The sequence below is a fragment of the Mesocricetus auratus genome, unplaced genomic scaffold (genome assembly GCF_017639785.1).
Source record: "Mesocricetus auratus isolate SY011 unplaced genomic scaffold, BCM_Maur_2.0 Super-Scaffold_100024, whole genome shotgun sequence".
Lineage (NCBI taxonomy): Eukaryota > Metazoa > Chordata > Mammalia > Rodentia > Cricetidae > Mesocricetus > Mesocricetus auratus.
The window spans coordinates 12,288,593-12,301,290 of record NW_024429205.1 but is presented as its reverse complement, the minus strand read 5'-3'; the positions used below and the strand labels follow the sequence as shown (position 1 = coordinate 12,301,290).

Below are 12,698 nucleotides of genomic sequence, written 5' to 3'. Positions count from 1 at the left end.
TAGCTACCTGGTAGTTAGCAACCCTGAGGAATATGCTCATGCACCTGTCAGTTGAACAGTCAGCCCAAATGACCAGTGCTGACATTTAAGAGCTATTGATACAGATTAACTTCTAGGTTTGTACAGATGCTATGACACTTGTCCAAAAAATAAAGGCACTTGTTCACTTATGCAGCAATTAAACAAGACCAACTCTATAAAAGCAAAGGTTTCTATCTATAGTCCTATATTTATTATGCATTATGTACAACTTTCAGGAAGAGTGCCTTGCATTCCAGATAGTAGACTTTAGACTCATAAGAGCAAGCATTGGAAGAATTCTGAATATATTATTAACTAAATTTTGCTATTTTACTAAATACATTTATTGACAAATATTCAGATACTCTGAATTCAATAATTTTATTTATTAATTATTTATATGTGTGCATATGTATGAAGTGTGTGGATGGGTGGTGTCTGGATATGGGCGTGTGTGTCTTTTTCTAAAGGGATACATACTTGGAGACAAAAGGAGGATGTTAGGTATCCTACTTTATTACTCTCTGCTTTATCCCCTTGAGACAGGGTCTCTCACTGAATCTGGATCCAGGCTGACAGCCAGGAAGTTCAGCAATGCTAGGGTTGCTGGCACATGTTCACACACACACACACACACACACACACACACAAATGCCTTGAAGGCCAATCCCCACTCCCTGTAGCATCTGGAATCTGGGAGAGGCTTTGCTATTGGGAGGGAGGACACAGGGCTCAGGGTGTGAGAATCCATGATTGAAGTGGAGATGGCACAGCCTGAGTGTCGGGGTGAGCACACAATACTGTCCACACCCCAAAGGGGCATGGAGACAGGTGAGGATAAAAGGAAAGGAAAAGCAAAGGCTTGCTCTCTTGGAAGCCTGCCACGTTTCCAGAGCTCCTATACCTCTGTTTATCTTGTAAGTATATTCAATAAATATATTAGACCTCCTTTTCCAGATAGCATTATTTCCATCTTCAGCTGGTGTCAGACCGGAGGCTGTGTCCTGAGAACCTGCTACCCCATTCTGGAATGCATGGTGGATATCATCATTTGATTAAAGCTTGATTTTCTGTTGAACATTCATAGAACCTTGGGTCTACCTCTGTATGTCTTCCTGTGCTGCCATCAAACTTGGCACATGAAATGAAACCCACTTCAGTCTTGGTTCTCTGAGAATAAAGGAGTAGATCACTCATGATGCAAACGTAGCTTATAATGGGCTGCAAATCAATTTCATTTCCTTTTTCTTAGGGACTCCACCAAGTGAGGTGACAAGGCAAGACATTATTTTCACCTATACATAAGGAAACAGATCTGGAGAGGCAGACAATTGGCAAATGTAGCCCAGCTGAGATTGAATTGTACATCTGTTAGTCTCTAAATGCCAAGAATATTTTAACTAACCCTGTGAATACTTCTGTCACTCACCATGAGACAACCAAAACAATCCCTGAGGACAATAATCCTGAAAGTCAAATTTCAAATATGTATTAATGTTTATTTAGGGCTCTTTGCAGGGCTCTGCTTCTATGACCTTCATGGCTTTTGGGATTGTCCTGACTGGGGAGATGGGCAAAGGAAGAAATCACACACACACACACAATATATATATACATATATATATACATGTATATATCTATCTATGTATATATATCTCTCTCTATATATATCTTGAAAAGCTGGGATCGAGTGGGCCATGTGCTCTGACAGAGACACGACAGTAGCAGCATAGAAACTGAGATGTTTGTTGTATGCAGATGTTACATACAGATGAAGGAGGAGGCTGGTTGGATAATCTTAGTAGCAGGTTTCTGTAGGGGGCCACTATCAGGCAACAGTCATCTGGAAGAGGAAGCTGAGGTGATACCCTCGGCACACACTGTCAATATCTGCACTCAGACGAGGGGAAGGCCTTGCCATTCCCACAGCTGTGAGCGAGTAGGATCCTTGACGTGGCTGCTCATGCCAACAACACACACTGAGTATTTCATCTGCTCCCCCCACTCTGCGGGGTTTGTGCTTGGTTTTGATACCACAGTGGCAAAGCTAGCAAAGCAAGCTAGGAGTAGTCTTTATCCATCCAGGAAGAAGACCTCAGGAGAAGATGCTTCCTCCCTCCAGTGGCTGCTTGCTCAACTCCAGAGTTTGATTATTTTTGAAAACTGCAGCAGCTTCTCTGACACTGAATTAAAATGGCAAACCATCTTAGTTTTGTGATCTTGGTTTGGCAATCACAATGATTTCTGGAAAGTGGACGTTCTTATGGGCAGGTGCTTGGTTCTTGTTGACAAAATATATTTCCTGTCGGCCTAGCTGCAGCACTGCTGGGGGCAGGGAGGACAACATCGCATCAGCTATGATGTCTGTGACCAGGGACACAGAAATTCCTGGGTTTGAAGGAAGCCAGGTACTCCCGATAGGGTGTCCTTCGATCAGTTGGAGAAGGCTCAGAGTTTACACGTGTTGATGGCAAAGGAACCTGGTCTATACTAATTTTCTAGGGCCACCAAAATGAAGTACCAGATAGTGGATGGATTACATAAGAGAGATACACTATGGTATATGGTTCTGGAGGCTGCAAATCCGAGACAAGGCATTGACAGGGCTGGTTACTTCTGAGGTCTCTGGGACTTCTAGATGGCTCATTTCATGGCCTTCTCTCAAATGTCCTGTGTCCAGACTTGTTTTTATTTCTCTAAGGATGCAGCTCACAATGGGTGGAAGTCTACTCTATTTACTTTGCTTTAAGACAGGCAGCTATTTAAGGACCCTACCCCTGAACACAACCACATTCATGTATACTAGGGGATAAGATGTCAAAGTACCAATTTAGGGGAGATACATTATAGCGGATAGCGGATAAGAGGTCCTGAGCTTGCAAAACAAAACAATTGTCAGCTAAGGAATATTTTGTCTTTTAAGGTTAAGAGCAAAGTTTTCCACCCATCACTGCATAAGCTGCCTTCTTGTGTTAATCTTCCACTTTGGAATTAGCTTCTCTCCTGCCCACTCTTGTCCCATCACCAAGCATGAATGCCAATCCATCTGGGACTGTGGTTATTTGTGCCTTCTGCAGTAGCCCAAGAGATCCCTTTGGGCAAGAAGGACTGCCCTGAAGTTGTTTGGGGATGTCTCCACCACAAGGCTTCCCAAGAAGGAGCTATGTAGCCAGCAGCAAATTCTTTCTGAAGCTTCTCTGTGGCAGGTTCCATGCTCATGCCTGGGTTTATGGTGATTGAAATGTCGTGATTATGGTCTAAAGAATAAGTACAGTGCTGGGAGGCACCGTATCTAGATCAGTGTTGCAAAGCTCACTCCTGCAGATGAATGGGGGTGGGTTGCTAGGGATCGGAAATCGATGCAGAGCACAGCACGTACATAATGCACATGCAAAAATGTGAATCACTACATCGAAGCAAGCACGGAATTAACCAGACAAATCGCTCCACCAACTAAGAACGGCCATGCACCACCACCCATGGAATCGAGAAAGAGCTATCAATCTGTCAATCCTGTCCGTGTCCGGGCTGGGTGAGGTTTCCCGTGTTGAGTCAAATTAAGCCGCAGGCTCCACTCCTGGTGGTGCCCTTCTGTCAATTCCTTTAACAGGGGCCATGCTAATCTTCTCTGTATGGTTCCAATTTTAGTATATGTGCTGCCGAAGCGAGCACGAATCACTACATCGAGACAGTGAGATGCCCTCATACACTACTCCATTCATACGCAACGCTAGAGAGATGGCCAAAGACAAGATCACGTGACGTCAAGGACCCGATCAAGGACCACTTTCCCTCTCAGAGGTTTGAGTCTCTCTTTCTCTGAGATTTGTCCCACTGTGTTTTCTGTCCACAGTACTTCAGGACTCCTATTGGGAAGACTCACTGAGAGCTGAAGGAGAGTCAATGGTGTTTGTTTATGTATATGTGTGTATGGTATGTATGTGTTCATGTGTATGTGCATACATGTGAGTGTGTGTGCATGTGTAGTCCAGTGGTCAAGATCAGGTGTCTACAGTTTCAATCACTCTTCTCCTTACTCCTTGAGGCACTGCTTCTCACTGAACCCAAAGCTTGCAGACTCGGCTATGCTGGTTGGCCAATGAGTGCCAGCGAGTCACCTCTGTCTGCATCCCGTAGCATGGAGCATCCCTAGCCTTTAATATCTATCCATCCTTTGCCTTTCACAATGCTGGGAAGTTTGCCTTGTTCTTCTAGACCCCTGCTTTCACACTGTCAAGTGTCCACTTAATAGAGGTGTTCCCTTACATTTGGAATGCAAAGGCTTTTCTTGTGAGGGAGAGGACGAGGGTCGGGGCTCCTGGCCTGGCAGATGAGTGTTCCCCATTATTTAGCTCGGCCTTCACTGTAGTTGGTTTTACAGCAATTGGGATGGTTTCTGGAATGGCAAATGGCGGAGGCACCAATAGAGGCTGCACAGAGACAAGAGGCTACAGTGGGTTCTGTCCCATCAGAGACTGAAGTCCTCACCAGAGGCTCTGGTCACGTGTTCTCTCAGTGGGCTCCAGGGTGGCTCTCCTCCTAACCGCAGAGAAGAACCATTGGAAAGACCCATTCTCCAGGATACTGAGCCTCATCTTGCTGAATACTAGCACTCTTAAAGCACTCACAGAAAGTTATTTCTCATCAAGTGCCCCCGGGTCTCTTACAAAACCCCAGCTTCCCCCTTCTCAGCCATCAGAGCTACCCTTTTTCCCCCATGTACATAGTATACTTCGTCTGTGATTCTCCCTTGATCTCTGTCCTTGGATAACTTGGGGAGGACTTTGTCTGTTTTCTGCCTATTTGACACAAGAGCAGAGGCCATGTTCAAGTCTCACCATTAAGGGGCTGGCATTGGAGGCTGCCTAGAATATCCACTGAGCTCAGGAAGTCTTGACACATTTTCTTGAAATCTACTGGGGTATGATTTGGGGGGAGGCTGGGGGGTAAGGGTGGGAGTAGGGGTGGCAGGCGATCCTGGTCCTCAGGTATCTTTGTCATAAAACACAGGTAAATGTGCAATGCTTACACAGCTGAGCTGGAGGCTGAGGCTTAGGCAGAGTTTGGATGACACAGCTCATTTCCCCCTTCTTCGGAGGAAAAAGCCCCTTGATTTTAAACATGTAGTGGGAAATGCCACACCGAGCTCTCTTGATCGTGATCTTCAGTGATAGGAAGGTGCCTCTGACACAGCTCATTTGTCTCTGTTTTCCTACATAATGGGAATGGAAAGCTTCCCAGCACAGGCTAACTCCAGGTGAGGAAATGGCAGAATATGAGAGTGGAGAGGAGTCACCTGGTGATCTAGGAAGCACATCTGTTCTACTCAGGCTCAGAATTAATTAATTAATGGGTGTGTCTCCCAGAATTCCTACATAAATGTTAATGACAAGTTATTCATATCTTCTTAGGAGTGCCATAGTGATCTTAAATTTGTATGTGTATATACATACATAAAATGCATGCATTATATATAATGTATACACTCATACATATATGTCTGTATTTGTGTGTTCTTATGTCCTTGTTTTTATGGTTAACATGACACAACCAAGAATTACCTGAGAGAGGGAGTCCCAACACATATATTGCCCAGTTCAGATTGGCCTGTGGTAATGTCTGTGGGGATCTCTCTTAGTCGTTGATTGATGGAGGAGGGAATCAACTCACTGTGGGTGGTCCCACTCCTGGCCAGTAGATCTAGGTTGTATAAGAAAGATGGCTGAACATGAGCCAGAAGGAGCAAACCTGCAAGCAGTGTTCTTCCATGGTTTTTGCTTCAGTTCCTGCCCTGGCTTACCTCAGTGATATACGGTGTAAGGAAGTATAAGCCAAATGAACTCTTTAGTCCGAGTGTTTTTCATAGCAATGGAAAGAGAAAAACCATAACTCTGTGTGTGTGTGTGTGTGTGTGTGTGTGTGTGTGTGTGTGCACATCACAGCACACGTGTGGAGGTAAGAGGTAAGAGTGTAGCTTGCGGGACTTGCTTCTCTTTCCAGCATTTCATCATGTGGTGGTGGTGTCTGGGGATCAAACTCAGGTAGTTGAGCGTGGTGGTAAGTGCCTTCGCTTGCTGAGCCATCTCATAGACCGCCCGTTGTCATCTTACACCATGTACATGTGCATTGCACAGCATGTGGTCCTTTCTACATACACTTGATAATATGATATTTGGTATACCTTGGGGTTTTTACATGAACTGAATCGATCAGTGATCCCTTGGGGTGCCTGTCAATCATCAGTAGCCCATGCAATGCCTGCTAGTTTAGTTACCTAGCTGGTCAGCTTTTAATTGACTGCGCAACCACAAACTCACCATCCTGAAACACAGCTGAGACTTTAACACAGTCTGTACCTCACCACACAGCCGTACCCCACCCATCCCTTGCTTCTTCCTCTCTGCATTTCTCACTCCTTCATGTTCCTTTTTCCTATAGCCTCATGGCACTTTACCTGTAGTCCTACAAAGCCCATTTTAATTTCCTAGAATCTCCCTTCTGTACTTGTGTTTCAGCGTTGCAGGAGTTCAACTGTCTCAAGGTGAATATGTCACAGTTCATTTTTCCATGTTCCCGTGGATGGCCATTTGGGTTGCTTCCCAGTTCCATCAGTGTGGACAGAGCAGCTGTCCCTTTGTCCGTGTGCCCCTTCTTGAACATGTGTAAGAGAGGAAGTGCCGGATCAGAGGCTACGGTAAATGTTCAGCCCCAGAGACAAAGGTGCTTGGAGCTCTACACAAACCTCCCACGCATGGATACACACCTGGATAGTTCATGTAGCTCATGTTGACATTTGTTATAATAAAATAATAAAAAGCGACATTTTCTACTTGGTATTTCAGTCATAAAAGGTTAAGATGAGCCAAAAAAAATGCATCTCTCCCGCCAGTGTAACATTATGTGTCTGTCCACAAGATAGAATGCCCTAGATTATGCCAGAACCACTGTAACTCACAAACTCAGGCAAACCAAAACAGCACCGTATCAGCAGAAATTGTACTTTGATGGTAGCCAATATCCATGGGAAGATTAGCTCCTAAGCAGTGTAAAGTATTGAGTTCATGGGGTAGACGCTGATGATTCAATATATGTGACACCTTCTTCTAAATGAGCTGTGTTGGGACTCTGAATCCTTACCTGATGATAGGAGAACCTTTCTTGGTGAAAAATTGCTCACAGGTACATTCTCTCTTACTGAGGAAAAATATGTGTCCATCTGCATATCTATCTATGATCACCAACAGACACTGTCTCGGAGGCTTTTACAGCCCTTTCAGAAGGTGCTGTCACCATCTAAAACCATATTCAGTATCGTAACAACTATTTTATTTGTTCAGAAATCATTTCACACACACACACACACACACACACACAAACACACACACACACCCCTATGCATCAAAAACAGTGCTTTAAAGGTTAGAATGAAAAGCCACCAGAGTTGCAGCTAGCCAGCTAGATCTCATTTGGGAGGAGAAGCAGAGGGAATTGCGTACCTTCACGTACAGCTGCTGGAACTCCTCAAGGTTCAGCCTCCCGCTCGGACAGTCCTTGAGGAACCCCTTGTACCACTGCTTGAGCTCATGCTCGTTGAACTCGGTGCTCTTCACCAGGTCTTCCATGACTTCGGGGGCCAGTTTGCTATTCTGTTTCCCCATCGTGCCTGCAGAAAACCACAAACCACATCAATGCAGTCAGCACAGTGGCCAGAATTCACTTCTGCAAGTCTGATCACAGCCTCCTGAGTCTGCATCCTTCTTCCACTTAGTATTTGAGAATAGACAGGAACAGGGAAACCCCTTTGAATGAGCCTGCTGTCACCCTCCCTGTCATTGTGTCACCTGTCACAAGGCATTGACTCTCCCATGGAAAGCAGACGACCATTGTACTTGATGTTCGTGACAGGTATATGGAAGCTTGTTGTCTACTCCTGTGAGTTACAGTTCACTAGCCCTTGATACCTAAGCATCTAACTCTACACTTACCTTGCAGGGATATTGGGAGAGATATGGACAAGATCCATGGGAAGACTTTATAACCAAAAGTTTAAAAATCAATTTGAAAAGCCTGATCATCTATTGTAGTGTCTTGGTTGGTCTAGTTCCCAAGTCCTGGATCTGGATCTTTTTTTTTTTTAAATCAAATGAAAACACTTTTATTAGTCATATTAATTCATACTCTTCTCATTTCTAGACATTCCCTATCTTCAGTGTTGCCTTTTCCTAAAGATTGGTTAGTGAATTTTCATCTTAAATTTCATCCTGTCATTTTTAATCATTCCAAGTTAAAATATCAGTGCATCTCCTACATGAACTGTAAATTGCATGGTCACAGCAGAGCATAGAGTAGGAGGAAAGGTCAGGTTTAGAATCTCCAGATTGTCACCTGGATTTGTAAGTAGCTATGTTTGCTAGATACATAAATATTAATTATTGTCCTCTTTCAGTTTCTTCATAAAACAAATTAGCAGATGTAACAGGATCGAGCTTTACTGTGAAGCCTAATTAAGAAATAAATAGGCAAAGATGAAAAAGAATAACTTAAAATTAAAATAGTTGTATTTTTGCTAGATAATTAATATTTAAAATCCTTTTAATGTTCTTGTTTTAGTATAATAAAATCATTAAAATGTGGCCAATAAGCCCCAGAGTGACTGAAAGAAAGATTCACGACAATCTGAGGAAACTTGAGAAGAACAGTCCCAGAAGATGTTTGAGATGTAACTAGCAGGGTGATTTAGGTTTTAAAGAATGAACTCAAGTGGACCAGTTATTCCATGCAGTTTATGCAGGTCTATACTTGCAACAGCCCTGAGGGGGAAAATACCATCTTACACTTTGCTGTTGTAATTATTTTAATCTCCTCCCAAAGCAGCTCCTGCACCCTTTATCAGTAACCTGCTCTAACATCCAGCAGGTCTTTCACTATAATGAAAGCAAGCCCCGCCCCCTACTTCCAGGAAAGTTTCCACCCTGGCATCACCCCAGCAGTAGAGAGCCATTCCGAGGATACCTTAGGATGGCCAGTTATTTTCCAAGCTCCTCTGTTTGTCCAAGGGGCTCCAGAATCAGCAACTCTGCCCCGTATCTGGAGTATTTCTGTTTACTTCTGCTCTGAATTTCACTTCAAAGTCTTTTATTAGCAACTGTCTCTTAATTATAAGTTACTGTGGCATTCCACAGCTGGATGTGGAAATCAAGTGGGTACTCAGGTGTGAGATTTAATTAATCTGGGTAAGAAAACTATAATTCGCCATTAGCCTCAGAATCAAAAGATGGGCCGCCAAAACTTTCAGGCTGCTACTTTGTTATTTTTGATAGAGAGGCATTAATTTTCATTATTAATTCGAATCCTACCTCACAGTAATAAGTTCTGAATATATAACATTGGCTTAGAGAAGTCCCTAGATGAGTGGTTCTCAGCTTATGGGTTGCAATCCCCTTAGGGGTCTAAGGACCCTTTCACAGGGGTCTCCTAAGACCATTAGAAAACAGATATTTACATTATGATTCATAATAGTAGCAAAGTTACAGTTAAGAAGTAGCAATGAAAATATTTTTATGACTGGAGGTCACCACAACATGAGGACCTGTATTAAAAGGTTGCAGCATAAGAATCACTGCCTTAGATGGAGCACTTCACATACTTCAACAGGGACCAGGACATCTCCCCAAGACTCAGTGCTTGGGGAGCACACAACCAAGGAAATGCAGAGCTAGGGTTTGAAAACTAGATTTACAAGACTAAACTGCATCAGCCGAGATACACAAGGGGATGGAAGTGTCTCCAGATTGGAAGAGAAGGAGCAAAAGTCGAGGGGTCAGAGAGAGCTGACTCACTTTGAAGAAGGAAAAACAGAGAGATGGGTCACATTGCTGGACCGGATGGCTCATTAGGAAAAAATTTACCAAAATCACACTTGGTACATATACAGTCATTAATCATAAGAAATAGATCAAAAGTTATGAGAAACCACTCCCCAAATACCTGTAGAAATTCAGCAGTGTAGAAAAAAGTAGATTCTGCATGGATCATTTGCGATGCCTTAAGCTGTTCCCACTGGCTGGGAGAGGATGAATGTCTCTCTCTCACACAAGAGGCATTGTCAGGGCTGTGAGTCATAATATTCTGGAGAACCAAGTGCATAACTTCATGCCTTTTGGTTACAGTCACGGTCAATGCTATTGCTCAGGTGTGCCCAGAGTGGGTAGATCATGCACAAAGTCCTGTTATGGCCTGTTTCGGTGACTGTGCCTCGTGCCATCCCCACCCACACCGGCCCAGGCCTCACCAGCCTCTTCTCCTTCCTCACTCCCCAGGTTCTATCCTAACCTCCCACAGGGCATAGCTGTGTGAGTACAGTTTTGAGCTACCAGTCTTACTACTGGATCTGCCCCCTCAAACCTCAGCACTGCCCCCTTGTCCCCAGACGCCACCTCCTGAGCATGGCACATAGTCTGTTGTTTGCTAAGTAGCCTCACTTCCTTCTGGTCTGTTGTTTCACTCCGTATGGTAACAATAATGAGTGGTTACACGTTTTAGAGCTCACACATAGCAGACTTCCAAGTTCTCCAGGATGATGCCTCCCTTTGTCATCTTATCCAATTCCCTCCTTTCTGTTTATGTAACCCCAGTTCACGTCTGACCTCCTCTGTAAGATCTTCATGGCAGAGCAATCCTCCTTCCTAGGTCTCTCCCCTCTCTTGGTAAAGCTTCCATGGTGTCCTTATTTTCCAACTGGATTTTTCCTTCTCCCTTCCTTCCTTCCTTCCTTCCTTCCTTCCTTCCTTCCTTCCTTCCTTCCTTCCTCTTTTTCGTGAGAGAGAGGGAGGGAGAGCCAGAGACAGAGAGATACACAGAGACTGAGAGAGATACATGAATGAGGGATGACTGTCTTTCCGCCCTTGGTAATTTCTATTAGATGTTCCACAAACACATTTTGAGGGAATGAATAGTAAGGCAGACTCAACACATTTGAAATGCATTTTCCCAGGGAAGTCAGTCTCATTATCTCGATATGAAGAGGGCTGATGGACTCATACGTCTGAGATACAGCCCACAGATGGCAGATATGTTTTGCTTAACTACGTGGAAAATAGCCTGCCCTGCTAAAGATTGCTTTACCTGTTTGTTCTCATTCATTACTTCTGAATACCTTCACGGCAGAGTCTACGTCTTTCACCTCAGTATCCTTGAGGGCTGATAGAAAAATGGTGTGTGGCAAGGTTTTTAAATGAATGGGCGGCAATGGCTTGATGCTTCCGAATCATGGACAACTACCTCATTCTGGGCTACAGTGGTATGAACCAAGTAAGCTTTCTTATCATGGAGCCAGAATGGCAAAAAGGGAACACATGACAGCAAGACTTATAATCTTCCCAGGCAGAGTTCCCATGACATTCAGTGAGGGGAGGAATGTTCCCTCTGTCTCCAACTTACTCAGTGATCTTAGGAGAATTCATCTTCCGTATCGCTCAGTTTCTCCACTTAAAAAGAGAACAAGTTGGGTCAAGCGATCACCGAGGCTGCTCCATCGTCTGATTGGCTGCTCACATTTTTCTAACTATGAAAGTATGAGTCACAGGCTTCAGACAGACCTGTGTCAGTACACGTTCACTCTGTAGTTTTACCTGAGAATCTGGCGTCACTTGAGCATTTTTGTTACCCAGAAAGGGAGGGGACAGAAACTGTGCTTTATTTTTAAGCTGGTGTTCCAGGCAATAAGGGAAAAGCCAGCCCCACCCACGACCAAATGAATTCCTTGGTGCTCAAGATTTGGAAGAAAAAAGACAAAGTTCAAAAGGATCAGCTTGAGGTCTTCGGTGGGCACATGATCTCAGAGAGGATGGGGCCCTGGAACAGAAAGCCCCCATCACATAATTGCAAATGGCACTTGGATAGATGGGGAACTTACATATATCTTACAGTATGAATGGCTTTTGTGTGACAGCATTCACTCATATAACAATGCTGTCAGAAGATCATCTTAACTCCCCTTTTATTGCTAGTGCTGTGCAGGTCAGAGAGAGTAAGTGATTTGCCCTAGCCTGATCATAGACCTCTGGTCTTCCTTTGCTTATTGATACAGGCTACACCACCTTCTCCTGCCTGAAGGCTTCAGCTGTCATTGGTGGTCTCGCCACAGGGTTTGTTTATTTCCTGTCTACATCCTACCCTGTCCAGTGGCAGGTTCCAGAGTAGAAAGAACAGAGTAGGTCATTGGGAATAACCCAGGAGCTCCTGTAGGAAAGAAAGCCCTTTCCCACACCCGAGAGACACCCGTGTACGCCTTTTCTCCGCAGCCCCTTCAGGATAATTTCATGTGTGTTCTTTGCAGCTTCCCAGTACATCCAGGGCCAGCTGAGTTCCAATAGGCATACAGAGCTGTGCAGCCAGCTCCTCCCAGGTAATCTGGCAATTGGCCTGGTTGAATCTTAACAAGATTCATCTATAGCCTGACTGGCTGAGATGGAGCAGTCAAGTCACAGGTGCAGACACACAGCAGCATTAAGTACAATGGGAAACAGGCTTGGATACCAGCCCAGCCCAGCAGAAGAAAGGATTTGGGGGCACAGGCTTGAAACCTCTGGTAGGCACACAACACTCACTAGGGTGGAAGGTGCCTTGGCTGGGAACCAGGCTGGTTCTAGTGTCGAGTTACTGGGTCAGCCTCTGAC

At 44.4% G+C, this 12,698-nt stretch overlaps 1 protein-coding gene and 1 pseudogene across 2 annotated transcripts in view; both read right to left on the bottom strand.

The window, feature by feature from the left end:
• Vsnl1 (visinin like 1) overlaps positions 1–12,698 on the bottom strand; it is a 102,304-nt gene that overhangs the window by 42,529 nt on the left and 47,077 nt on the right. For both annotated transcript variants that reach the window (XM_013119823.3, XM_005079055.4), the window contains exon 2: positions 7,518–7,684. In XM_013119823.3, coding sequence (XP_012975277.1) covers positions 7,518–7,684 — 167 coding nt within the window. The remainder of the gene's footprint in view (positions 1–7,517; positions 7,685–12,698) is intronic.
• On the bottom strand, positions 3,621–3,693 carry LOC121133878 (annotated as a pseudogene).